The sequence below is a fragment of the Penicillium digitatum genome, chromosome 6, assembly GCF_016767815.1.
Source record: "Penicillium digitatum chromosome 6, complete sequence".
Lineage (NCBI taxonomy): Eukaryota > Fungi > Ascomycota > Eurotiomycetes > Eurotiales > Aspergillaceae > Penicillium > Penicillium digitatum.
In genome coordinates, this window is record NC_089389.1 from 586,375 (window position 1) to 613,488 (window position 27,114).

At 47.5% G+C, this 27,114-nt stretch overlaps 7 protein-coding genes and 2 non-coding genes across 9 annotated transcripts; 4 read left to right on the top strand and 5 right to left on the bottom strand.

The window, feature by feature from the left end:
- Nucleotides 1–418: 418 nt before the first annotated feature.
- On the bottom strand, nucleotides 419–2,052 carry Pdw03_5242 (MFS monosaccharide transporter, putative; the record flags this gene model as incomplete). Its single annotated transcript, XM_014683572.1, has 2 exons — nucleotides 419–1,895; nucleotides 1,955–2,052. The coding sequence occupies 2 exons, from the start codon at nucleotides 2,050–2,052 to the stop codon at nucleotides 419–421; spliced, it is 1,575 nt and encodes a 524-aa protein (XP_014539058.1).
- Nucleotides 2,053–3,585: 1,533 nt separating this feature from the next.
- Nucleotides 3,586–5,649, bottom strand: Pdw03_5243 (Manganese ion homeostasis (Fr), putative; the record flags this gene model as incomplete). Its single annotated transcript, XM_014683571.1, has 2 exons — nucleotides 3,586–5,244; nucleotides 5,320–5,649. 2 exons carry the CDS (start codon nucleotides 5,647–5,649, stop codon nucleotides 3,586–3,588), a joined length of 1,989 nt encoding a protein of 662 aa, XP_014539057.1.
- A 744-nt stretch (nucleotides 5,650–6,393) lies between these two features.
- Nucleotides 6,394–8,092, bottom strand: Pdw03_5244 (Zinc/cadmium resistance protein; the record flags this gene model as incomplete). The annotated part of the gene is made up of 4 exons (XM_014683570.2): nucleotides 6,394–7,713; nucleotides 7,774–7,860; nucleotides 7,911–7,957; nucleotides 8,014–8,092. The coding sequence occupies 4 exons, from the start codon at nucleotides 8,090–8,092 to the stop codon at nucleotides 6,394–6,396; spliced, it is 1,533 nt and encodes a 510-aa protein (XP_014539056.2).
- Nucleotides 8,093–9,859: 1,767 nt separating this feature from the next.
- On the top strand, nucleotides 9,860–9,931 carry Pdw03_tRNA179. The gene has a single exon. It is a non-coding gene; the product is annotated as a tRNA-Arg (tRNA).
- A 2,203-nt stretch (nucleotides 9,932–12,134) lies between these two features.
- Pdw03_tRNA180 lies at nucleotides 12,135–12,247 on the top strand. The gene has a single exon. It is a non-coding gene; the product is annotated as a tRNA-Leu (tRNA).
- Nucleotides 12,248–12,667: 420 nt separating this feature from the next.
- On the bottom strand, nucleotides 12,668–13,155 carry Pdw03_5245 (Glycoside hydrolase, catalytic core; the record flags this gene model as incomplete). The annotated part of the gene is made up of 2 exons (XM_066100997.1): nucleotides 12,668–13,046; nucleotides 13,097–13,155. 2 exons carry the CDS (start codon nucleotides 13,153–13,155, stop codon nucleotides 12,668–12,670), a joined length of 438 nt encoding a protein of 145 aa, XP_065957937.1.
- Nucleotides 13,156–15,388: 2,233 nt separating this feature from the next.
- Pdw03_5246 (Polynucleotidyl transferase, ribonuclease H fold) lies at nucleotides 15,389–17,739 on the top strand (the record flags this gene model as incomplete). Its single annotated transcript, XM_066100998.1, has 6 exons — nucleotides 15,389–15,473; nucleotides 15,620–15,867; nucleotides 15,919–16,022; nucleotides 16,090–16,485; nucleotides 16,531–16,913; nucleotides 17,045–17,739. 6 exons carry the CDS (start codon nucleotides 15,389–15,391, stop codon nucleotides 17,737–17,739), a joined length of 1,911 nt encoding a protein of 636 aa, XP_065957938.1.
- Nucleotides 17,740–19,974: 2,235 nt separating this feature from the next.
- Pdw03_5247 (Protein kinase-like domain) lies at nucleotides 19,975–22,287 on the top strand (the record flags this gene model as incomplete). Its single annotated transcript, XM_066100999.1, has 5 exons — nucleotides 19,975–20,554; nucleotides 20,621–20,817; nucleotides 20,874–20,898; nucleotides 20,954–21,519; nucleotides 21,643–22,287. 5 exons carry the CDS (start codon nucleotides 19,975–19,977, stop codon nucleotides 22,285–22,287), a joined length of 2,013 nt encoding a protein of 670 aa, XP_065957939.1.
- A 1,703-nt stretch (nucleotides 22,288–23,990) lies between these two features.
- Nucleotides 23,991–25,000, bottom strand: Pdw03_5248 (uncharacterized protein; the record flags this gene model as incomplete). Its single annotated transcript, XM_066101000.1, has 6 exons — nucleotides 23,991–24,010; nucleotides 24,210–24,365; nucleotides 24,419–24,489; nucleotides 24,556–24,643; nucleotides 24,710–24,718; nucleotides 24,865–25,000. The coding sequence occupies 6 exons, from the start codon at nucleotides 24,998–25,000 to the stop codon at nucleotides 23,991–23,993; spliced, it is 480 nt and encodes a 159-aa protein (XP_065957940.1).
- Between the last annotated feature and the right edge of the window lie 2,114 nt (nucleotides 25,001–27,114).

The window sequence follows — 27,114 nt, forward strand, 5'->3', positions numbered from 1 at the left end:
CACTGCACGTCCCAATACCCCATGGGAGGTCGCAGGAGCAAGCTTTCGCTTGCTCCCTGCCGGACGTTAAATATATCTACCTACCTACCTATCCGCCTACTAGCAATACTTTCTCGGCGCATCCACAGATTTCGAGAGCACCGTATTCATCGGTGCTCCAAACGAACTAACCTTTTTCCTCTCTGTATCTATCTTTGGTTGGCTTAAGATTAATGAACAGAGAATTGCAAACGGGCTTTAAAATCAAAATCAAATTCCAGCTCGTAAGACCATAGGTATCACAATAATTATAAATGATCATTAAGCACATAGGACCATCGAGTTCAAGCAAATGCCACGCTCAAAGCATACCAGGTATTGATAAAACAGCAAAAACGAACAGAAAAAGAAAATCGTAAAACATCCCAAAACATCAAAATCAAACCTCATCGTCAACCCCAACACTCTCGTGGTGGGTAGCAACCTCAGCCTTCTTCTCACCGGCATCATACTCAAGTTGCTCAGTGTAGTTGACGGAAGGAACCCATCCGACCGAGTTCCAAGCCCGAGGAACCTTAGCGTAAAGCTCATCCACCTGCTCAAGGGAAAGACCCTTGGTCTCATAGATGCAAGTGTAAACAAACACAGTACAGATAAAGCAGAATCCACCCCAGATGAAGAACACCTTGGACCCGAGGTTGGCATTTCCAGGCCCGCTGTTGACCATGTACGGCGTGGCGTAGGCAATAGCCCAGTTAAGCAGCCAATTGGTGGCGGTGGTAATGGAGAGACACTTGGCGCGAGCCTTGAGGGGGAAGAGTTCACCCGTCACGACCCAGGCAACAGGACCCCAGGAACTGGCGAAGAAGAAGATGTAGATGCACACAAAGGCGATGAGGACTTTGTTCGAGACCTCTGAGTCGATGGCAGTTCCCACAATCGCGACAATGAGTTGCGAGACGCACATTCCAACAGCGCCGAACAGGAGCAAAGGACGACGACCCCATTTCTCGACCATGTAGAGACCTGGGAAGGTGGAGACGACGTTAATGATGCTTGTGATCAGGGTTATGACGAATGAGTTGGAGATTCCCGAGTTCTGGAAGAAGGTTGTGCCATAGTAGAAGATGAAGTTGACACCAGCAAGCTGCTGCAGACCCTGGACTGCGCAGCCGGTTGCGAGACGCTTGCCGAGGGATCCACGGACGATCTCGAGGTAAGAAGCCTTTCCGAGACGCATTTCAAACTCGTGGTTTGCCTGGATCTCGGCGAGTTCGGCGACGATGGCGGGGTCTTCCACGTCCATGTGACGGAGACGAGCGAGGGCCTTGGTGGCTTCTTCATAACGGTCTTGTTTGATCAGGAAACGGGGAGTTTCGGGGAGGAGAAGCATGCCGACAATGAGGATGATGGCCCAGGCAAACTGGATGGAAATGGGGATTCGGTAGCAGCCAGTATCATCGCGGTCCTTGGTGGAGTTGTTGACGATGGCGGCGAGAAGGAGACCGATTGTAATGGCGAGTTGGTAGGCGCCGACGATTGTGCCACGGATCCATTTGGGGGCGGTCTCGGATTGGTAGAGGGGGATTGTTGCGGAGAGGAGACCGACGCCGAATCCAGCGAAGAAGCGGCCGGCTACGAAGAGGGGGATGGAGGTTGAGATAGTTTGGAGGATGACTCCAAAGACGAAGACGAAGCTCTCCATGATCATGCCCATTCGTCGACCGAACTTATCGGCGATAGGGGCGGCACCAAGGGCACCGAAGAAAGTTCCTGCTGAAAGAAGAGAGACAATCATTGATGATTGAGAGGATGTGACATCGGGAAGGTGGTCTTTTTCATTGATGAAGCCGGTTGAGAACATCTCGCGCCACTTCTTCATGGCGAGGATACCGCTAATGGTGCCTGTGTCATATCTAGATAGGTGTTAGACTTGTCTTTGGGAATAGGACTATAGAATGTGAGTGGGACCTACCCAAAGAGAACACCACCGAATGCAACAAATAATCCAATCATGATAGCTGGGGCAGCAGAGCCCACGGCATCATCTGGCCTCTTCAAAGCGAAGCCCATTGTGAATTTGATCAGAGAGACGGAAGTTCAATCCAAGCAGGTGTGTGTATATTGTGGGAGAATAGGGGAAATGTAGTAGAGAAGACTGATTCAGTAGAGAAGAGTTGAAGAGAATAGAGCAAGTGAGTTGTGCAAAGAAGAAACCTGGAGGTCAATCCCCTCTATTTGTATTTCCCCAGTCCCCAAATCCTCAACCACATGGACACCAGGCCCGGGGAAATTTGCAATCAACAAACCCCGAAAACAGCGTGGGGTGGAACCAATTGGACCTAAGGTGAAAAATTTGCTTCCCAGAATAGCTATTTCCCCATTCCCTCGGATTTCAGGATGTTTTGGGCCTGGGGATAGAGTTCGACCGAAAGTGGAGAGACCAATGGTAGCTGAGTGGACTCAGCCCCCGGAGTCATCCCGGGCTAGTCATTGGTTCAACTCAAATTGGCTTGCCGAACCGAGTTTGTTTTCTGTTTTTGCCCTGAACCTTGTGTTTTGCTTTGCACTTGCTTTACATTTGCCTCAAACAGCAGCGCAAAACTGTACATTGAGAACATAGAATGTACACAGCATTGCATTGGATAGTTTTTGGACAAATCCGGTGTAAAAACATGTTATAGGAAAATGGGACGAAAATAGCCTCTGCATGCCACATGACAAGCCGAAAACAGGGGGGGACCGGGCTAGGCTGATGCCGATCGGTCTCGGCGTCCCGCATCGGGAGAAAAGGAAACGGCCCTGGATTTTTTCCTCGTATAATTCCAACGTTATTACTCTGTCAGGGTTTTGGATTGGTTTGGTCTTCAGTACAATTGTGAGGTGCATTTTATCGAAATGCACACTTGATTGTAGTAGTTGTAAGACTGTGAGATATTTTAAATCTTCAATTAATTTCCCTTCAGGCCTTTACCCCTACCCCAGACCCAAATTTTCCCCAGAACTGCAAAGATTAAGGGCCCGAGATTGCAAGAGCCAATAAGCGAAGATGTTGAGAATCTGGTGACTGTTCACCGGAGCCAGATTGGGAAGAAAAAAGCATGCGTCCCTTGTTTCTTAAATTTCCCGTCCCGAAGTTTCACTCTGCAAGGACCGGCAAGTGTTCAAGTTGTCGAAATTGCCGGGGAAAAAATAAACGAAAATGCTAGTCCCGTGCTTTACGCAATTTTTCCCGAGTCGCGGATTGGGCAGACTACCCGAAGCTATCCCGACGTTGGTCATTCACGGTGAATCATCGGAGATACCCGAGGACTATACCTAGCCAGATCGGTGTTAGACTCGGGAAATGAATGCATGCCGGTCGATACTAATCTTGGCCAAGAACCCTGGAAGTGGCGCAGGTCGAGAGCTTAGCTCTAGCCACTTCCACTTTTTTCTTTTTTTTTTTTTTAATCACGAGGGTGAGGTGAGTATTGGGACCAGATCACACGACCACATCAGAAACTAGGACTACTACACCAGTTGGGCATGGGTTCCGGCAAATGCTTGTCTATGATTTTAATGCTCGCTAAAGAGAAAAAAAAAAAGGGGGGCGGGCCAGACCAGCTACCAGCGCCAGATCACAATAAAATACACTGTCAGCACCACTTGTGCCACAAACTTGATGGAAAGGTACAGATCCCGAGCGATGAGCGACACCGTCGATCGGGAGCGGGTAGCCGAGGCGGGGCGCCATGTAGCCTTTTCCTTTGAGGCAACGGCTCCGAACTCTTCGTCCGGACCCCGATAAGAATCTTGCGGGGATTTAATGCCGGGATAGCGGGTCGAGGCTGCTATGCCATTGCGGCTAGCTAACCCACCCACCGGTAAGAGAGTAGAGCTAGACGCACCGGAGGTGTGGTAATGGTGGTGTGGGAGAGAGCGACGCTCGGTAAGAGGGAGAAGGGCGCCGGACGGGGATGGCTCTGGGGTGTAGAGGACGCGGTAGATGGAACGGAGGAGGAGAATGGAGATGGTAAGGCCCAGGATGGTGACATAGTAGAGAAAGATTCCTAGCTGGTCTGGGAGGATACAGAGGTGGTTTTGTATAGTGGGTGGTGATCCGTCCTGAATGGCTTTGCCTGTCTTGGGGTCGATTGGATTCCACAGACTGGTGAGGACGAAGCCTGGGTGACGGACTCCCATCGCCCAAGAAAAGCTTTTGACTGTGATTTCGTTGGGCGAGCCGTTGAATTCCCGATGGGATACTTCACAGTAGTCATGGTCGTCGCCGGAATACACCTGGATGACGTTGGGTCCTGCTTTGGAAACCAATTCGGTGGAAACGATTTGCGTTAGGACATTCTGGTACTGATAGCCTCCAGCGATTCTCAGAGAGTTGGGTTCATCCTCCGCCAGTTCCTCGTCTAATGAGGCAGGCGGGAAGCGTTCGCGGAGGGGGCCACAGGGGGTAGCTGGCTTCCGGTAGAGAGGGACGTGTGTAAGAATAATAGTAGGAAAGCCAAGGCCTGTGGGCTGAGGCTTTTGATGAATGACGGGCTCGACAGCGTCGACAATGCGATAATCGAATGTATGATGTCCTTCAGTCTGGTTTTGTAGCATTCGCAGCTCGTCCGTTTCCGCCTTCGCCTTGTGGATAGCCATCTTATCCAGGAAGTCATCTGCGTCTTTCCAGATCGGGCGCATGGGACGGTTTTCATCGCTGGCTGTCGAAGAGCTACCCGTCAATGGATCAGGCTGGTCCACTGCGCTGAGCGATGGGGTGTCCACTGAAACGAAAGTATGATTCCCAATGACATCCACACGGTTTGGATTTCCAAAAAAGGACTCGAAGCGATCACGGACGGGTTGCTGGATGCCGTTACCGAACCCAAGATCATGATTGCCGGGTAGACTAGCAATCATCCGGCGCCCTCGTCCATCGACAAGGGGTTTCACAGATTTCTCCCATGGGTCCAAGAAGACTTTGACGAATCGCCCAAATTCCTTCTTCCAAAAAGAGTCTTTGTACTTCTTCCACCGTGGTTCGGGGCTGCTACTTGTAGCCGTGGCCCATTCTCTGCCACCATCGAAAAGGTCGCCAAGAAACAGCACTGAGTCCGGTTCGAGATGGTCTTGTATCAAAGAAAATGACCGTCGCATGTATTGGTCGGTATATTTGACCGTCAAAGTCGACACAGGCCATGGTCGACCGGGGTAGGTATGGGGGTCAACAAGTTGGGGGTCGGCAATAAAGGCAATGTGGTGTGGTGTGGCACCTTGAGGCTAGATCAATTCAACTGTTAGCACCAGCCGAGGCAAGGAAACTGAATCGCAACAGGTATTGCACTATCTACTTACCCAGTCCTCCCAGCTATCCCAGAGGCATTGGTTGATGCTGTCTTGAAACACCGTCCGTTCACCCCACCGAATTGAGAACATCCATAGCAAAATGATGGCACTGGGTATCGTGAAGATACGTTTAAGAATCTTGACTGCCGTTGTCTTAAACCCCTCCCTCTCCCGATTTATGTCAAATCCCCAGCTAAAACTCCGGGGAAGGCATTGTTTTGCTGCTTGAGGAATGGAGTCCCACGCACGACTGATGATGTTTTGCGATCTCGACGACTGATTTTGGTTGAAGGAGGGAATGGAAGAAGCGCCCGTGCTACGTGAAAAGACGAATGTCATGTTTGGCTTAGCCTGATAGCAAGACTAAATTAAGTGACAGGGTGGCTCGACCCCGGACAAGACGGGCTGATGTTCAAAGTAAGGAATGACTGGTCATGCTCTGGGCATACAAGTGAAAGAAAACAAAAAGAATGAAAAGTGAAGAATCTCCTTAACAAAAAGGGAGAAAGTTCACAACATGGTGTTCAACTTGAAGACAGGGGGGTTTGCAGAACAGGTACGGAGTACTTGTTTTAAGCTTCGGGTCGAGATGTGTTGATCGCCAGACATGGGACGGTCACGTGCAAACCATTGGCAGGCAAGTTGTCTAGGATTTATTTACCTAATAATGGACATAGACACATTTCAAGTCTGATTCGCAAATCTTGAGTTAAAGGAAAATACAAGTACATAAAAATGAGGTTCAAAAAATACAGCGGGTCAACGGGTCTATGTCCGCAGGCAGGATGATGTTGTGTGGCATACTTTGCCATACCCCAAAAAAACCGGTCGGCCCAAGGGAGACTACATTTTCTAAAACCAACATTGAATGTGGGGGATAAACACGGCAAGTCATTGTGAGTCTACCGGAACAAAGAGGTGAAGATGAAAGATAGGGTATATGGAATAGGAAAACCGTTGGGGTGAGTTTTGGGGGGTCATGGTGCCAATTGAGAAACGGAAGTGCGTGGAAAGTCACCACATGAGGGAATGAGGTTCACTTTGGGGGGGGCAACACTGGCCTCCGTGGGAGGACATCGTATTTCACTCCAGAAGGCACGCTTGGGGGTCGCCCTCCCGAACACTGGCAGCACGACTAGGAACGTGGTCATCAGCATCCCGAGAGGATGATGCGTGTCCGTTGTCTTCCGCATCACTTTCCGGTGCAAACTCAGGTTGAATAGTGGAAGATTGAATACCGTAGGCATGGAGACAGCGTCTCACCTGTCTAGCCAGACGCATGTACCTCTCCGAGCCTTCGCCCTTGATCTCAGTACCCACTTGGAGATGAATTGAAGCCACAATCTTGGTGTCGCTAAGTTGCCAAACGTGCAAGTGGTGTGAACTGATCACACCAGGAAGGCCCTCAATGTCCTCCTTAATGTGTTCAATGCTCATACCGGGGGGCACGGCCTGAAGAAGGATACGCGAAGCGGCTTTGCACAACGGAATAGCGGATGCAAGAATGATAAGGGTGATAACAAGGGAAATACCCGGGTCGACGTAATACCGCCATTCGTAATCTGTTAGCCATATAACAAGCGCGGAAACGATCACACCAATGTTTCCGAGAGCGTCTCCCATGACATGAAGGAAGACACCACGCATATTGAGGTCGTGATTGTGACCCTTCTTTTGGTCCTTTGGCTTGGGCTGAGCATGGTTGTGAGATTTGTGGACATCTTCATCGCGGTGGTCGTGGACCTTGACCGGGGCTCCCTCCCCATCGGTGTAGTTCGTGGTGCGATCGCGGTGACTTAGAAGACCTGAGCGCTCCGATGGCATCTCATCCTCATCATTGCCATTTTCCGAATCCGATGATTGTTCATTGTGATATTGGCTGGCCGCGATAATCCCTTGCCTCAGTCTCTCTGGAAGCACGGGAATATCGTCAGGGCTCACGAATCCCGAGGTGCTGTATCTTCTGGAGCCACGGGACTGGGTGTCGCGCCGTTTTCGGGATTGTTCCGTCGTAGAATAGGTGAGGGAGTTTGAGGGCAAGCTTGCAGGTCCGCCAAAACCAGCAGTAGCCCCTGGGGTGTTCTCACTCTCATCAGCGATCGGTGTATGGCCGTGGTCGTGGTCATGATCACCAGCCTCGATGTCATTATCATGGTCGTGTCCCTCGTTATCGTGCCCGTGATCGTGCCCGTGGCCGCCGGGCCCATGGGAGTGGTCGTGGAAAAGGGCCAATCCAATGATATTAGAAGCTAGGCCGAAGCAGCCAACAATGCAAACAAATCGAGGATTCTGCACTTCCTGGGGTTCATACAGTCGCTGAGTTGCCTCCAGGAAAATCGACATGCACAGAGCGACTAAGAATACGCCATTAACCAAGGCACCAAGTGTCTCCGCTCGTTGCCACTGCGTACGAAATCCACATGTCAGATCATCCTTGCGGGGTAATATTGACCATCAACTTACGCCGTAGGTATAGGTATTGGAGGTAGTCTCTCGATTTGCAACCTTGACCGCCCATAATCCGACACATAATGACAATACATCATTAAGCTATTCACATTAGTTTCATTTGGAAAGCAAGATCGTAGTTGGTGGCGTACCATATGGAAGGAGTCGGCAACAAGAGCGAGGGAGTGAACGGCATATCCTAGGAAAAGACCGTCAGAAGACGGTCGCACACGATCAATCCGTCAAGATGCGAACCAGTGATTAATTCAAGCAAGAAAAATGCTGTGTCGATGACCAGCAGGATCAATATCCTATTCGTTTTGGATAGCCCCATGATGGTGGCTTGACGTTTGCGGCGCGCTCAGTCAGAGCTATACAGGGGGGGGGGGGGGAAGATAGTATTCGAGTAATCAGCAGGTATTGGAGAACCTTAGAAATGGAGGGTAAAGGGAATGACACAAGAGTTAGACAGAGGAAGGGTTGAGTAGACGAAAAAAAACAAGAGCACCGGAGATAATAAGCAGTGGAGCTGCAAACGGTCAAAGCGGAATCGCCTCCGGTCTGGTCCGTGGTGGCGATACTTTGTACTTTTGTGGGCCTTTGTAATGTAGCCAAGCAATTTTTTCATCAACATGTCTCAAAAGCCAGGGTTTTCTTCGATTTGGAGTGGATTTGTGTCTCATTTTTTTGTCCTTGCAACTTGATCCGAGAGACCTCTGAGCCCACCTCCCGTATTCAAGATCGGCCTAGCCCTATAGGAGATTTCCCATTGGATCGGAGCTTCACCATTTTGAGCATTGCGGCGTCCGAACCAATCCATGAGTGAATTCTTTCACACAACATACAACGTAGCCTCTGATCTCGGTGCCCGATATAGGGTTTACAGTGTTGTTCTAACCAGATGTGGCTCTGTCTCCTCTAGAAATCGCTGTGAAAGAGCACCCATTCGAATAGCTGCATGGGATGCCCTACCACACCCCGAAATTATTATGAAACCAACTGGTTCCTGTGGGGCCAATCATGACAGAAGCTGCAATGCGAATTTTATATGTCAAGTTAACTTTGATTGCTGTATTTTCGCTTCCATGACCCGTGGTAGGTGTACTTCTATGATGGCTCTATTCCCGTTTATATGCTTCTCTCGGAGGGTACCCATGGACTCACTTCGCTAAGGTCTTTAAAAACCACAATCCGGGGATGCCGCACAACATGAAAGCCCTAACTCGGGTTTTCTCTGGCCTAGTACATTTAGCGCTATTCTATGCCACACAAGCGGCGTACTTTGTACAGCATTCTTTTGCAATATGAAACCTAGAATAGTGGGGCTGGCACAAAAGTACGTATTAAAGGCATCCTTACTGTGTACTCTGTACATTCCAGCGAACACTATGTTTGGATTTAGTTTCCCGACGCTATTTCTACGAAAACTCTCGCGATGACTATGCAGCATTGCAGGAACAAACAAAAATATAATTCGGCATGTGATAAAGCTTGTATCCATGCCTTTGTCAGTAACTTGGTCATACGAGCTACTTGACGCTATTAGCAATCCATGTGGGCTGGGAGAATCCTTACATAAACTAAAGTGCCACTCCCCACTACAGCAGTGTTTTGTGTACTCCGCACTCTATGGAAAAATTAACCTGCAAATTCCTGCTCCCTACAACATAGTTCAGACACATCCATTTTCCACACGACGCTATGTTGTACATGACTTGACTGGAATGTAGCGCAATATCAATTGGCCCTTTACCGGTGTTGATATAGCCATGGGGGTTAAGAGCCACACTGGATGTTGCGTTGGCTGATTTATATATCAGAGTGACGATCGTACCATGAGGCAGGATGGCAACATGTTTCACGCACCTGGCTGTTGTGACATGGGAACAAACGTGGAAACTTTGTAAAAAAAAACTAAACCGAAGCACAGAATGCAGAATTTTTGACCGTTGAAGTAATATTTGATTTGAAAGTAGTTGAAGAAGATCATTTGTTACAATGATGGATGTCATGTCCGTAGATGCTTTCAATAAGAGGGGCACCAAAAGCGGGTCCTTGTCTGATTCACCTATAATGCATATTTAGGGCAAAACTTTATATCGGCCGGCTGGCCCAATGGCAAGGCGCTTGACTACGAATCAAGAGATTGCAGGTTCGATCCCTGCGTCGGTCAATTTTTATTGAGGGCACCTTTTTTTGGTCCAAAGTGGTGCTGGGTTTTCTCCGTGTTTTTTTCTATCAGCATACGCTACCTGGTGTTATGTTGTATATCCCGTGTCGATCAATTGGGGGGTTGAGACATTGAATGTGATACATCCCTTTTGTCAAGTCCTGCGATAAAACCCACATTTCTAGCGCCTAGTACATCACCCCTCCCCCCCTCAACCACGCCATTTTAGATTTTCTTCCTACACCTACCATACGCTTCTTCGGTGATAAGATTTATGGAAAAGGGGTATCTAGGGAAAGCTATCACCTAAGCAACGTACCGGAATCTGCAGTGCTCTAGAAGCTAGGGTACCTCCCTCGAAGCTCGCCGTCGAGTATACCCATCACCGTAGTAGCACTATATACCGCACTGAAGAGCAGTTTTGGAGTTTAAAACACCTCTTCGAACCCCCATACCGGCTGTCCCCTAATCCATTAACTAACGCACCCGCAAATTGATTTCAATCAAGAGGTCACCGGGACCCTCTGTAAAGGATGACTCTTTGCACAATTCCGCCTTTGTAGTCTTGGGCCTTTGTTGGTGCCTCACAACCCTTTGTTACGGGATACCCTTTATGCCTCAGGGACTTTGGTTTCGTCATTTCTAACCACTCTACTGGTAGGAATATTTCGAAGGATCTACAACAAATATAAGCGTCATCGTGACATGCACGGTAATAGGGAGTTCATTGAAGGACCGGTCCTCTTGGACTCCAGGAGTAACTTGCTCTGAACAAGACTTCAGTCTCTGTAAGAAGAATACCATTCTTCGCTTCCTGTCTTCGCTGTAACCTCGCTTGACCAGCGGGAACTAGCCTGAAAACTAGCATTCGATCCTTACACACAGGTGCTATGTTCTGGTAAAATAGCTTGTATGTACCTACACACTGCTAGTATTGCAGGGGAATTTTTCGAATGATACAAGGTATGTGTCGAGGGTTGGCCTCTATATTTCCCCGATCTCAATGTCAAGAGAACTAGTTTCCAGGTCACAGTGGAGACAGGGAGGCTACGTATGGTATTCTTCATACAGATACCAAGTCTTGTCAAGAGCAAGTTTTTCCTGAATGACCATGGATACTCCCTATAGTCGTGCATGTCATAATGTTGCATCCACAGGTCCTCCGAACTACTTACATGAGTGGAGTTGTTAAAAATGACGAAACGATTACCGTGCCAAGCGCCACAAAGGGTTCCAAGGCACTAAGTAGGGCCTGAAGTTGCAAAGGGATTACCTTTTACACTTGGCCCTATTAAGCTATCTTGGTGGCTATTAAAGGTTAAGTTGCTACAATTATATCCTAAATAAGTAGAGATAGGTAGGGGATAGGCGGACTGGACGCATGTTAAGAAAGCTATAATCTGCACATAAGATATACTCCATGCTTGATTGAGGTACAATTGAGAACTTGATCCGCTCTGTACCTAGGAGATTGCTTGCTACGTGTGAGGCAAGGGGCTGCTGTTATTAAAACTAACATATTTTTACTATATTGATCGTATTAAATATAATTACGTGGTCGACGTACTCCACCGCCGAGTGGTCCAGCGCAAAACCCTTGGTAAATTCAATTTATTCTGTGTTTATTTCTGAACAACAATGCTTTGGATTTAGCTCTGTTTTTGTCGATGATCATAGATAACACTCATCACCACCATACGTCAGTCTCTGGGGAAGTATAATGTTATATAATCATCGTTCCGAAAATTAACCAAAATCACACAGACAATTAATTACTGTTCATGTATATATATAGAGGAGATTTGAACCATTCTTTGAACCCTCCGAAAGAACTACAAATCACCTAGAATTTGGGACGCTACATGACGGACCCCCACAAGCCATCGTTGTTGAGATATCAAGTTGTAATCTCTCGCATTTGCTTTGCGCTTTGTGTTGGACCAATCGGTAGTGAAATACGTTATTATGATGAGGTGCGAATAAAAATCGACGGTCGCAGGACTTGTCAACATAGGGTGTAGATGGCCTATAAAAGGGTTGTTCGAAACCGGCTCAACCTTTGTATAACCTTTCTTTACTTGGGAATGGATTGGTCGCGTCAAGGCATTTTGCACAGCAAGAAGGAACTAGCACGCTGGTCGACATTGATCTAGGGCCTCATCCTTCACTTATGTAGTCACAGTCTGAAGCCCCCTCCATCTCCTTTGGTAAGATGGCCGAGTTGGTCTAAGGCGCCAGGTTAAGGTATACCTTGACTCCACAACTAGCAATAGTTTCCTGGTCTCGCAAGAGGCGTGGGTTCGAATCCCACTCTTATCATATACTTTTTGAATGAATTTTTAATTCACTTGACTCACTTTTCGTGCAATTGGTGAAGATTGTCAGTCAAAAATCGTGCGCGTGAGGTGGGTTGCTTCATCAGGAAAAGTTTCTTTCAAATTTTCGCCTCCGTTCCTCCGTACATAAGTTGTATATCGGCATGTGCATGCCTCACCTTGACCCGGAATGTCGCCACTGGCCAGTATGTTGTATAGGTTGGATATGAGAATTATCTTGTATTTCATTTGGAGTAGACGACGGGCGGCTAAAGCCTCTTCCAAACCTCAAGGACTCTCTTAGTCGCTGCAGAAATGCCTCTTGTTCCAGTGACCTATCTTCCAATGCGGCAAGCAGAGCATTATGTATATCCTCTCCCTGCATGACATCCCTCCTAGCCGCAAGTAAGCTATCAACACCAACCTATGCAGCCAACAATCGACGAGTAGCCTGGCCGCCGAACGCCCCTAGCACACCTTCCTCCATGGCATCATTTATAGTGACACCTGTGAAGCCAAGTCTACCCCGCAACTCATTTTGGACAATGGCCTTAATTAGCCCGGGGTAAGTCGGGTCCAAATTAGAATAGACAGCCCTCGAAGCCATGGCCATGTCCACACCTGCTGCGACGGTCTTAGTTAACAGCGTCATATCCACCTTGCACAGCTTTTTGATGGTTAAGTGAATATTTACGGGCTGCAGATCGGTAATCTCGCTTGCACATGCTGCACCAAGGCCAGGGAAGTGCTTAGCAGATGTAATAACACTGGCCGACCATGTGGCAACGACGCGGTGTGAGTTGCTGAAGTAGCAACAGGAGGCATCGACAGAGTCTCCGGTTTCGCGACTCACATCCAGTCAGGCGCGACATTGAAGTTGATTTTTGAATGTCTCAAGGGTGTTCGCGGCATCTTTGCCCATCTGTGTCACTGCGGCATTCGGCACCTTGGCCGATTTGCTTAGCACTTTCTACTGGTATACCGGCTAATTGAAGCACTTCTCCGCCTTCTTGGTGGGTCATGATGAACAAGGGACTACCTGGATAGCATGGATCCTGTCTATAGGTCTCCTGGAAATTGCCGATTGTGTAGATCTTTAATGAAGATTCCTCAAAGGGGAAATCCTGCATAGCCCAGATGAGTCTTGGCATGATTTTAATGGTCCTCAGCATGGCATTTGAATTGATTGTTTCATATCAAATTCTTTATCAATGGTAGAGATTCGAAAAAAACGTGCTGATTGAAGTTCCCTTGTCTAGGCTTTTGTAAACGGCGACTACCTACACCGTGCGTTTGTTGTAGATAGCCATCGAGAAACTGAGCTATGTAGTAAGCGAAATTCTATCTCTCGGCCGGAATAGAGAAAAAAGGAAGGGAAAAAGGCTATGACTGGTGTTTTGGAAGCGAGTAGGATTTGAGATTCGGGTACACAGGAAAAAAATGAACTTGTTGAGTGCTCAATGCTCAAAACCTCAGGTGCGGCTTCTTTATGGGTTTGAATAAATGGCCACCTGGTAATTCTCCAAGGTTCCAACTTGCAGGTGGGAAATCTTATAGCCATGAATAATCACCTCATCTGGCCCGGGGCCTTGCCAAGGACTTGTTAAGAGGTACACAGCCGCCACACAGCTTGAAATCAGGTGCCTTTTGACTAGAATATTGATACAAATATACTTGGCACCTAACTGGTTAACATTACTACTACCAGACTTCGGATTAGTTGGACGTGTAACGGGGTGGTGACCATATGGGAGATGAAAAGAACCGCGATACGGGACGGCTACGTCGGGATCGAGAGGTGTAACGTTTGGTAGCTGTGCCAGTACCAGACAAATACCTGGCCAGCCATTTCAAGGTAGTGATGCCACTATGCTGAGCCTTTCCGAGGCTTACTTCAGATCTAATAGGCATGACTACGCTAGGCGGTCGATGTTGCAACGAGCCATTCAAAGTATGCGAAAGTAAAGATTTGCTAGTGCTTTTATGAACCACCGTGATGCAGCGTCGAAAGGAATAACGTGGTTGTAGGATGTTAAGCCCAGGGAACCAAATAATAGAGGAAAGGCAGCGAAAAATGTCATATTCTGGATATCCGGTCGTGGTCAGGCGAATTGATTGCTGCGTGACACGCGTTGTAGTTTTGTTTTCACCAACCGACTGGAAGATCCCCCCAAAAGATCCACCAAAAATCCATTATAGCTGTCCGGTTGAAACCCATAGATTATTAGTAGATGACCGGCGTTGTGAACTAGTAAGAAAAGCAGGTGCCAGAGTAACCCGAGGAAAAGGCTCGAAAGAGCTGTGAGGGATGGATGATGACATATGTAACTATACGTACCGATTTTCCCTGGTGGGTGGGGCTTTCCAATTTGAGCTGCCGCCGCTTTTATGAGGGTGCTCGGGCTCAGATTGGTGATCATACTCAGTTCAGTCACGTGCAGAATCACTGATGCTCAGTAAGTGCTCAGTGAGTGCTCATTGGATTCTCAGTGTCCAATCAGTGAGCAACACTGATGCCCTCAGCATGCCGCAGGCTATACCCAGAAGGGATTAGCCCCACAGGGTAGTTCATACCGTGATAGTTAGGTCGTTGATGGCATTGCTGCTGCCCTCATTTTTTGGAGCACTACATCCCACCAAGAAAATACGTCGTGACCAAGTGGCGCAGGAAAGAGCGGAGAACTCCGTCCGTTTCAGGATGTTGTCTCCCTCTGTCTTCTAATTGAGAGCGGCTCGAGCTCAAAGTCTTGGATATAAAAGCAGACCGTATGCCAACATTAGTATGTAATTATTCACACGCCTTCTATTCAAAAATCTTTTACCTGGTACCCTGATCTAATTTTTGCTAAGCGCGACGAGATTGCTGAGACGAAACGCTGTCTACAGCGGGAAAGGAATAGCTATGTCCCTGGAGCCCATAGACAGTAGGACTTAATTCGGGAGAAAGACAAAAGGCTTCCCAAGACCAAAAGATTACATCATGAAACTATAAATCTTTGGCTGAAGTGAGTTCAAGCCGCATCTGAAGTGGCAATCCCTTCCCGTTCATGAATAAGGCTGACCTTCCCTTAGTTTCACTGCAGACCCAGAGAATTGGTTTGAATATTGAAAAACTTCCCTTGGTTGTTCGGCTCCAAGTCATGAGATGATCAAGGAATTCATCCGCTGGTACACAAGTTCTATTCAAGGACGACTGAACGAGGATGAGCTACCCACGGTGAGAACCGTGAGTGCGCATGCAGAACGATTCTTTGGTGGATTTGAACAATTCATAAAAACTAAAATCGTCCCAGATGATCAAAAGGAAATAAAAGCGGTTGGTTTACTCGCCATTTCCCCTCTGAGATCATCACAAACAATTCTTACCTCGAAATAGTGGATAAAAAAAACTTGACAGCAGATGGCATCATTGTGGACCAAAAGAAGGAGAAGCTCAACTTCACAAGGCAGGATTTTCTGAGAACAGTCTCGTCTTTGTGGCAGATAGATCACCAAACATTTATTCCTGGGTTGCTCAAGGTCGTCATCTTGTTCGCTCTTCAACTGTACCTCTTTACTGGAGCAAGAGTCGGATCTTTCATACCCTCCAGCGAGGACAAACATGAAAGGGGTCTTCGATACAAAGTAAGGCTCCTTAATCCAGCGATATATATCTAATATTAACCTTGGTTCCAGCATATTGACTTGGTTCTATTCCCATCATCTACGGCTCCTTGGGCGGTGGGATGGAGGGTCAATCAGGTGTGGCTCAAGAATAACCGATGTCCACAACACACTGTGTGAGTTAGAAAGGGCCCAGTGGCATGATTATTGGATGTAAGAGAATTTGCTAATGGGTACTTCTAGATTCGGGATTGGTATCCGGGACAGCAACAGACCGCAATTTGCGTCGGGCTACCTTCTTCTCTCCCTCGCGCTGGCACACGGTGCTCTCTTTCAGGTAAGCACCGTGGACGATCTAGCACAATTTGATCTTTCAAATGGAGAGATACCTTTGCGATGGAAGACCGAGTACTTGGAAAATGACATTTGCACGCGGGCTCAAATGTTGGTTATGCCAGAGGTTGCGCGAATTGCGACAGCCATGTCCTGCACCAAAGAGCTCTCTTTTGACGAAAAACTTCTTTTTGTCCAAGATCTACAAACACGATGTACCCGTGATTTTTATGTGGTATACCTCCCAAATGAAAGCCTAATTCAAGGGGTTTGTCCTGCAAAAGGTTGCCAAATCAATATTGGAAGGTGAGTGCCCCGATTCAATGACACTGCCAATACTAACTCTGCTAGTCTGAGGAAATGTGATAGAAGTGCCCACATTCACGAATGTGTCCGCCGTGAGAAAGCTTTTGACCTTCAAGTATCAGATTCAAGCATGCGGTTTTGTTATGAATGCATGGAATGGTTTTTGTCAAGTCAGTGGCGGGACCATTGTGATGCCCATCTCCAGTCATGGCAAACCCAGCACTGCGAAGTAATCATATATCGCCATACCATCATTCGCCCCGGCTACTGCCCCTTTTGCTTATGGGACCCGGAGCTTTTTGCGGAGGACAGTCTGCGATACTGGCTGCGAAGTGATAACCTGAGGGAGCACATTGAAGGGCAGCACTTGGCTAGGATTCGGAATTGTCAGACAAAGCCGCTATGCGGATGCTCTCAAACCTTCCACAGTGAGCGTGACCTTCGGCATCACTTGCACGACGCGCATGGGCTAAAAGAAACCATATGGCAAAATCCAAAGCTACCCAATAAGAGAAAGCGCGCTTGCAAGGGGGAGTCACAAGCTGTTCAACAGAAACAGAAGAGGAGCGTCCTAAGAAAATCCAATTCCATCACTACCTACCTCCACGTCATGAACGTGAGCACTGTGTGTCAGAAAAATCATCTGCCACCGTCCCGGCCTTGCTTTCGCTTGTCGGAGAAAATCAGGAACAATCCTCCCGCCATAGTATGTGTGACAAATCCAGCATGAGCAGCAGAAGCAACTCACTGGAACTATGCTTCTCGGAGGCGGGTTCTCCACTTAGCTCGGGGCCAACAACACCAGGTCTTGAGGCTATCGATCCTCGAATCATCGAGCCTTTTGAATTCAACAAGGAGGATGCACGCCAATCTTGTGATCAAGCTGCTGTTCAGCTGAATTCACTCAATCTCCCACCAGAAGAGGGCGAAATCACAAAAATGTCTGTCAGTGGCATAGAACAGCCGCAACTTCCCACCCCAAGCTTTGCCAGTCAGCCTCCTGGACACTGTGCTGTCAATGAAGCGAACGAGGAGAGGAAAGTCTTGCAAGATTGTCTCACCTCTATGTCTGCCTGCGACCAAACTGTTAGCGCGGAACATCAGTGTGAGAGTCATTTAAAAACACAGGAAAGGAAGAAGGCGGCGATGAAAATCTATCTTGTGTTGATCAAACCCCTGTCAGCAGCCCTCACGGACCCCTCACTAGAGCCAAGGCAAGAACCCAACCGCCTCAGCAGCATCCAGATAATTTGAGCAGTTACAAACCCCGCCAGAGGCTTAATACAAAGGACACACGGAAGCTACGTGAGCTTAAGAGCCAGAATCTGACTCTGAGACAGATTGGGCCTCATTTCGCGGAGATAGATATGGCGTTCCTGCGACAGGCTTAGGTGGAATTGAAGCCTTCTCAGGGATGCACCAGATCACGGGCGAATCGGAAGGGCAACTGAATCATGTTTTTCAATCAGTAATGTTTTATTTGTGCTTGGTCATTATTTGTTTATAAAAACTTTGCTTTTCAGCTACGGAATCCGATTATGTGCCGATCTTTGGAAACTAGGCTCCTTGTCAGAGCCTCGGGAGATCCCTAGCTGGGCGAGAGTATAAGATCTACAACTCAGGTGGCTCTCATGCCTACCAATTCATAGTCTCGCCATTCAAGGTATAAACGTATTGTACGCTAATCTCGAGGTGCAGACACCCGTCACTTTTAGCGCAGCAAATTTGAAGCATGATGAGCCTCCGTTTTAAGTGGGCTTGCTGATAAAACTTTTAATGATAATCAATTCGTCATCTCTAGGAAGGTAACAAGGCAAACACAAGCAACTCGCGGGCTGTTCTGACGAAAACTTAATACAACCATCCTGTTACATGTAAAAAATAGTTACATTACAATTATATACCCGCACCGCCACAGTTGAACAAGATAGCGTAGTAAGTAATTAATGAAAGTAAAGTAATGTACCATATATGTTTTACCATATTATTATGTTACAGCCTCACCACATCAGTTGTCATCTTTTTCTTTAGTAAACGTAATCTACGATTTCAGTTGTCCTTCTAAAGGATAGTATGCTAGCATTAGATATTTTTCTCAAGAAAATGCTGCCCAAATCTACTGATCTGGGAGAGCCATAACCATGCAATACTCGAGATACCCAAAGCACTCACATCGAAAGCAATCTTTAATCTCAGTCGCATGCTTAGAATTGAATTGCTATGGTTGGCCTGTGGGCAAGATTGATGAAAAAAGCGAAAGACGGATATACGAATTCGACATGATTACCTCTTGGACGCCTCTGGTACTGTATTCTTGGAGATCTATGTATTTGGGTAATCCTACCTTGGGGTGCTTTGAGGCCCCTATAGATCTAGAAAAAGCGTCTCCTGGCCTGTGTGGTACGCTGTCCAAGATAGACACATATTGAGTGTCACGAAGCCAATCATGTTATATATCTATGGAATCATGTCCAGACAGGTCCCAAGCCTGGAGATGTGGGTCCGTGGTTGGGGAGCTGTGGACGCCGGTCCACATTGGACGTACGTCCACAGCTCCCAGTCTAGGTGGGATTTCCAACTATCAACTGGCGGCCACCCTGGCTTAAAGGGTAGGTCCAAATGAACAGGGCAAGCAATCTTTCTGAGGGAGGTGAAGATAATCGGGTCGTCCCACCGGCACAATGTGTTCACAGCAACCTATGTCTGTAGCGTGGGGCTTCGCTACGCGAGCCGACCGTTTATTGAAGTTGTATATTCTTCTAAATTTCAAAGCCCTAGCCCTCAATAATTTGATTTCGTTGAAGGGATCCTGGCCTTTGTCGGGTGGTCTTGGTTTTCGGTCAAAGCTAAAAACGAAGGGTCACCAGTCTCCTGCAGTGGAAAACAGACCATCAGCTGATATGGTTAAGGAGGCTTCGAGGCTCTGGTGTATGAGTTTTTCTGAACTGCTCGACAAGATAACACGAGAAGGACGAAGGTAGCGAGTAGTAACGCCGTGGTCAGTAGTGCATGCACTGTAGCCGTGACTACACCCCATCTACTGAACTATTTATTATTGCTCTACATCGCTATCTCCAGCCGCGGAAAGCAAATCTCTTATCGAACAAGCGACTGCCTTTCGTTCCTTTCTGAAATAGAACTGACCGCTTTACATCTGCTCCTGGCCTCAGCACCAGCCGGCCAAAAAGGCACAACATTTGTCAGCGACCAAAAACCCACTATACTCGAACTCTGACAATTTCCCCGGGCCGTGGTTGCGACACGGACATAATACAAAACATCGGTTCTAGATTGCATGCCATAGGCCTAGAACTATTGTCCCTTCTCCCACCTCAGATTTCAGCCTGTCTTGAGCTTCCGACAACCAATCATAGCAGCAACGGATCTCGGATAATATCTTTGCCGAAATACGGATCAACTGATAAGCCAGCTAGCGCCGGTCGCACCTGGATAGGTATTCCTAATCCCTCTCTTCCTTTCGACGACCCAATGGCCAATAACAGCCCCACCGATTATAAGAAACTCTTTTTGCAGGAAGAAGAGAGACGGAAGCAGGCTGAAGAGAGACGGAAGCAGGCTGAAGAGAGACGGAAGCAGGCTGAAGAGCGAGAGAAGCAGGCTGAAGAGAGACGGAAGCAGGCTGAAGAGAGACGGAAGCAGGCTGAAGAGCGAGAGAAGCAGGCTGAAGAGATACGGAATCAGGAAGAAGAGAGATGGAAGCAGGAAGAAGAGAGACGGAAGCAGGCTGAAGAGAGATGGAAGCAGGCTGAAGAGCGTGATCGACAAACGACATTTGCAGAACTCCTACGCTTCTGCCATAGCTTACTTGCCCCACCATTGAGAGTCGAAACACTATCTCGCTCGACTACAGGGAACATACCTCTTCCCACCGGAAAATTCTGTCCGACACGACTAGCACTATGGACCGATTGTTCATCTCGACAGCAAAAGATATATAGCTCTGTGTGTAACTACCTCCAGCCAACCGAGGAAGCCCCAGCACGATTGTTTACCCCCTTGAATGCGCTTGAGTATTATGCTAGACGATTCGGTCTCCGCCCAATTAGTAGTGAGCAAGATCTCGAGAACTACGAGCAAATCGCCGTGGAAGATCACGTCCGTGACATCATTGCAGAGCTATGCAAAATCGACGCTGCCCGAGACGAGTTCGGACTTGGAGACGGAATTCGGTTCGACCATCACACCAACTTTTTCAATCCACAAGGCGGTAGCGAAGCAAATGCAAACCAACCATCAGGCATACACAACCCCCGACCTGATCAGTCCTGTATCCACCGAGTCAACGGCAACACTGACACCCTCCTCACTACGGTCGAATACAAGCCGCCCCACAAGCTTTCTGTCGAAGCCCTTCGCGTGGGGCTTAGGGAAATGGATCTATGGAAATGCATGGTTAGAGCAAATAAAATCACTACGGATCACGCAGAAAAATTGAAATACAATGCAGAGCGGCTCGTCTACTCCGCCATTGTCCAGCAATACCACGTGATGATCCAGGAGGGACTCGAGTACTCTTATGTAACGAATGGGGTCGCTCGTATCCTTCTCCGCGTTCCATACGACGATCCTAGCACATTGTACTACTTTTTCTGTGATCCTAACAGCGAACAGAGTCTCCAAGAGCCGAATACGTCTATCGCTAGGGTTCTGTGTCTGTATTTGATGGCGTTCCATTCCCCTGTTCGTGACCAGGAATGGAGAAACACTGTACGGTCGCGGCTCCATTTGTGGACAACGAGCTTCGACCACGCTCGTTCTCAGATTCCCAAGGAAGTCTTGCAGCAAATCGCTCCGCACTCCGACAGTACCAACTCAGAGTATGTGAGTCCAGAATCGAGTTCGGACTACCAACCATCGTCGCCTCCACTGGAATCTCCGACAGCGGGTCGCCTTATGCCCGCGAGGTCTCAAGCCAGCTGTGCGCCCTCGGATGTGCGCCACCGGACGCAGTCGCCAGACTCGTCAGGCTCCGACTCGAATCAAGCGACGGGACGTAAACGAAGCTTCAGCCAGGTCAGATCTTCCCCTTCTGCGCAACGAGCGGCTCGTCAAATCGAGGCTGCGAAAGACAAAGGCAGCCATTCCAAACGCCATGATGCACAATTTTGCACCCAACGATGCTTATTCGGGTTGCAGACTGGAGGTATCCTAGACGACAGTTGCCCAAACATGAAGCTCCATCGTCGGGGCCAAGATGTCATGAAACATTCCATCACCTCGGAGGATTTAGTGGGGTTACTCAAAGCACAACTGGATGAAAACATTGATCGATGTACGCCCCTTGGAAATTGCGGGGCATACGGCGCGCCATTTAAACTCATTTGTGATAAATATGGCTATGTTGTCGTTGGGAAAGGGACCACGTCGGGTCATTGGAAAGAAGTCTCCCGCGAGGCGCAGGTATATCAAGTCCTGCGGAAGGCTCAAGCATCCGCTGTGCCTGTTTTCCTTGGTACAATCGACTTGAAAAAAATTTATTTTCTTCATGGGGCTGGAGAGATTCGTCACATGCTCGTTATGGGCTGGGGGGGCGAAAGCACAGCAACGATGGAGCTGACGCCGGGGCTTCTCAAACATATTAACAAATCGAATAAGGAAATCGAAGCTTTAGGAATCTTCCACGAAGATTTTCGGCGCGACAATATCCTTTGGAATGAAGAGCTCAGGCGGGCATTGATTATCGACTTTCATCGCTCTACATTGAAATGTCGGCCAGCTCCAAAGCGATCACGAGCAAAGACACGATTTTTGCGAACAGAGTCAGGCGATGTAAAGCGTTAACGTGTTCTCTGAGAGAATCGGTTGCATACAGTCTGTTTTTTTTTAATGAGAGATTGCATATTGCATGATAATAAGCGTTTCTACCACTAGCACTGCGCACTTTCAAAGCCTTCGCCAGAACAGACTCGTCTTTCACAATGCCATCTCCCTGATCCACGTCAGCATCGGTCGCCAGATTTCCGAAGAGATGTAGTCCTTAGCAGATTGCCCTTTTGCCCCTCCATTCCGTTCGCCCTCTCTTTCTCATGTTTAACATTCGCTTCCTTGTACCCAAGAACCCTCTCAGACTGCTGGGCTTATGGAAGATTACTCTCGACAATTGCTGAGAAAAGTGACACCGGTGCAGGTGAAAAGCTGCAATCAGTTGCTGATGATCTGACAAAGGCAGCCCTCAAAGCTCGCATTTCATTAGGCGATGCTCCTGAAAAGCTGCAAGAAAAGGACGATGAATAGTGGCCGTAAGCTGAAACTAGTGATGATTCGACCTATTTGATTAATTTATTGTCAATTGCATTTGTTGAGTCGCGCTCTGTTGAAGAAGAAATGAAATGGTAAATATTCCACACGAAATTCTCGTGATCCTTGCCGGGTTGTGCAATCTCACGGTGGCTCGGTGAATCTGTTCAAAGGAAACCAATAAACTTGAGGGTGGGAACGTGGGGCTTTGAACATGGCCTTTTAGAAGAGCAACCAAGGGCCTAGGTTCACTCCATCTCTTCCTAGCAACTGGCCAAGTGGTGTGCTCTAGGAAACAAAACGATTTATGGGGCTTGGATATGCAAGCAGAACAGACAGAGGTGCGATCATAGCCCGTTTAGGTCTAGACCAACTGCTGCTTCATGAATGCTGAAGTAGATTTTATGATATCATGGCTCCGCAATCAAAATTATTTCCTGTTTCTGTTATACGCGTAGTGAATAATACCTGGTTAGGAATCTTATTGTTCATGCTTTAGACAAGCCCTGTGAGAATTCTCCAAAGTCCTTGAGCTACTCAAATTTGAATTCCAGACATGAAGTTATTCATGATAAATAGCTCGTCCCTGGGAGGGCCCCGCCTTTTTCATTGTTCTGTTAGTTCTATCTTATTAACAATTCATAGAAAGTACTGTCACCCATCAAGTAGTTGGCTGTTAAGAAACCTCAAAGCTCCTGGGGATAGCTCCAATGCTCCCGTAAACCGCCATAGTTCTCAACGAATCCAAGCATTTGAAAGTATTTGCATGGTTGTTGTGTAATGAAGGGACAATGGATCGTTGTCATTATACCTCCAAGCGGAGGAAGCCCTTCTCTATCCGGTAGTCAAGAAAGCTATATTGGTCAATCCCAACAATGCGACTAAACCCATGTAGTTAGGACTGGAAACCTGGCTGACAAATTTTGTCAATATCATTACAGAATAACCAAATGAATATTACATGAGGAAGTGTTATGATTCTGAGGAGCCGCAACAAGGTCAAACGGGCCTTCACAGAGAAACTGAGTTGCTAAAGGTATAGTATCACGCATTGATCGTCAGTCCAAGAATATTCGTTACTGAGCCTGTCACACCCAGGGCATATTATTAGGATCTCGGCGGTAAACTTATTGACGGAGCTGGAAGCCTAGGGAGTATGGGGAGGAGGGGGCTTTTTCCTGTCGTCTTAAACCTAGGTCGATTAAGACTCAGGACATCGTTTCTTCGCCCCAATAGATGCAGATTCCCTATTCACCCAAGTACTTGACTGGAGATAAGCAATATCTCAGTACAGGAAAAAGCGATAGGGTAGAGCCAGATGGTAAATTTTTGCCTATAAGCCAGGATATAATGATACAAACCGAGGGCCCGCTCGCGAGTCTCACTCCATAACCCTGATTGGAACGAGAATATACGGCCATATCATATACCTGCTCAATAGCTGGGGAAGGACGGGTCATACGCACTCGTATTATCTCTCCTCTCTCTCTCTCTCTCTCTCTCTTTCGGGTCGACAGAAGCGACACCGCAAGTCTGTGAGCGCCCGGGCCAGTACTGTACAAGGCCCCTACCCCGAATACGAGAATAGAGCCTAGTAACATCTTTCATTTGGGCCTTTGGAGCTTATCGCAAAATCAGAACTCAAGCATCAAGCATATGTAAAACCTGTCCTAACAATCAGTGGCTTGAAGGGTTTCTGCAGTATCGCGAACTGTGTTTATTTCGGTGGCATTCAGCAGTGCCGGACTTCAAAACTGTCAACTGCCTCACGCTATAGCATGCAATCGCCCTTTAATCTTGGATCCCCCCAACGTTGAAAGGCGTCTACTTCCACGTCTGGCTTTGGGATAACTTCCCATTGTAAGCAAGCTTTCGTTGTCCTCTACGGCATCGGAAAAATCTGCATAATGATGTCACATTAGGCTTTGTCCGAACGGAATAATTGGGGAGGGATAAACTTGCTGACGGTTTGAAACTTATGAATAGTCTGAGTTAGTCCTTGAGGACAGCTTGGGGTTGAGATAACTGGCTGCGTTCGAATTTAGTCCATTTTGTAGCCAACGGATTCTAGACAAAATTCCTTCCAGAAATTTCGAGATTGTTGTATTCCGATGGCCTGACCTTCGGCCTCATGAGTGATGCGCTGGAGTGCCAGCCGCCTGTCCTGAATTATATGTTGCCACTTGTTTATTTCAACAACTGCCAACAATATTTCGTTTTCTATAGCCAATGCTACGCTTCTCTCATCATTGGACATACTTTTTGAAATGGCATCGCTTTAGGCAGAAATGCTAGGGGTGGGGGGCAATGTTGAGAGTTCCTAGGATTCAAACGAAATAGTTATGGGCCCTTAGGACTCTGGTAATACAGCTTAGTGGGTTCCTTGGAATGTATGGTAGGCTCCTAGGAACTAACTCATCGAGGATTATTGTTGTTGGTTTGTCTTCGGCTTGCAGATTACTCAGCAATGGCGTGAAAGATATGACGTTATCCGCCCAGGAAATCCTTCGGGTCGTGCGTTCATTGGCGAGAGAAGTGGCTCAATCATCGTCACCTGCTGAAAACTAATTCCTTAAGTTGCCGATACAGGGAGGGGTTCTAGATCTTCAAGGAAACCCATTCAATCGCCTTCACCCTGGTAGTAGCTCAAAGCCCAATTAGGGTATTCCGAGGGGTATTCCCAGGAGCATAGGGTGAAATGGAATATGATAGGTCAATTGAACAGCCCCACTGTGAGGTTTTTACTTGGATGGAATCGAGACCGCTGGGATGAACGGTCACGTTGACGGCGCCAGTCCTTTTTTGATGGGACGATCCACAACATAAATTGGAAGGGTTGCACGTGATGGGATTAGCGTGTCGCATTTTATTGATGTAGCTTACTCAGGCCGCACATCCCTACACTCAGTGAGCACTCAGTGAGCAAATCAGGGCGCTCAGATGATGATCAGTGAGCAGATCATATTGATTATGTAATGACACGTGATCAGGTCAGAGCACTCAGGGACGTGCTCAGTCTTACTCAGTGATCAAAAAGCGGCAAGGGGTGAGCACTAAACTGGAAAGGGAAAGATCTCGAGTGCCAGGGATTATCCGGTACATATGTATTATTAAGCAGCGTACTTATCCTACGCAACAATTCCATAGTTATAAGATCATCTTTACCACAACCAGGTTAATTCCATAATAAGAGCGCAAGAGAAGGAATTAAGATAAGTTGTCAAAAAAAACCTCAAATACGGCCTCCCTAGGCCATAAACAGGAACCTTGGTTTTTGTTATGGTCTAGTGGAAAAGTACGCTGTATTTCGTTCAACATAAGTCAATTACAGATTAAAATGAGCTGAGCATGGGATAAATAAGATAGCGTAGGTACCATGTTGACACCGATAGAGTCCATCGGATCGCAGTTCTTCATCAAGCTGGCGGTACTTTGAGGTAACCTCATATTGCGACATTATATTAAGACGAAGATTTTTAGGAAAGGTCTGATGAAATTGCGCAAGCTGTTGATGCTTCCGTCTATTTGAATTGCTCCGGCTCAGGCTCTGATGATGAAGCTCGGGGAATAGGCGCATCCCTGCCTACACACCTGAGACAAACCTCGTCCTTTCATTTTTTTTTTCGGTTTCGAGGTTTGCTCGTAGGAACTGGTCTAGCGGTAAAGCAAACAAAAGCCCATTGTCATCCTCCAACTCTCGACTCTGCAAAGGTGGAGTCGTCAAGACTTGTTCTGCTTGCTTACAGGGCTTTGGAAAACTATTGAATGAGCCCGAATCTATATTAGATTAAAAAAACCAGCTTTAGGGGCTCAAGATAGGTAGTGATCCGTGGCCACCGATGTCCCGCGACGAGGTTGAACATGGCAAACGTATCCTCATCTGAGGCTTACCCTGACTGGGGTTCAGTCACAAATACAAGCAAACAAGATCTAATATGATCCATTTCGAACCTTTCCTCGCGATTATTCCCAGACATCATTTTCTCACCTGGCCAGAAATCTACCATCTTCCTTCTCAAGCCCCTTATTCTAAGCGCAAAATTTTGGGACGCCCTCTTTGTCTTCATAGCAGACCATCATAGCCCACAGAAACATATATTGCATCATTCAACGTCTTGTCCTCGGCATTGGATTTGAAGCGAGCTAGTGTTTCGGCAAGTTTTCCAAAGCTTGTAAAAGAGCTTGACCTTCCAGAAGCCTCGGCTACATGGGCTACATGCATGGCCATCTATGGCATTATCGCTGGTCGTGACCTCGACGCTCTTGATCTTCAGTAAGTTAACCGTTATATTGGGTAGATATTTTATAGCAGCGGGGCTATTTTGCTCATGAGATCGCCGATCTTTGAGCGGTGTCTCTCAAACCTGGGCG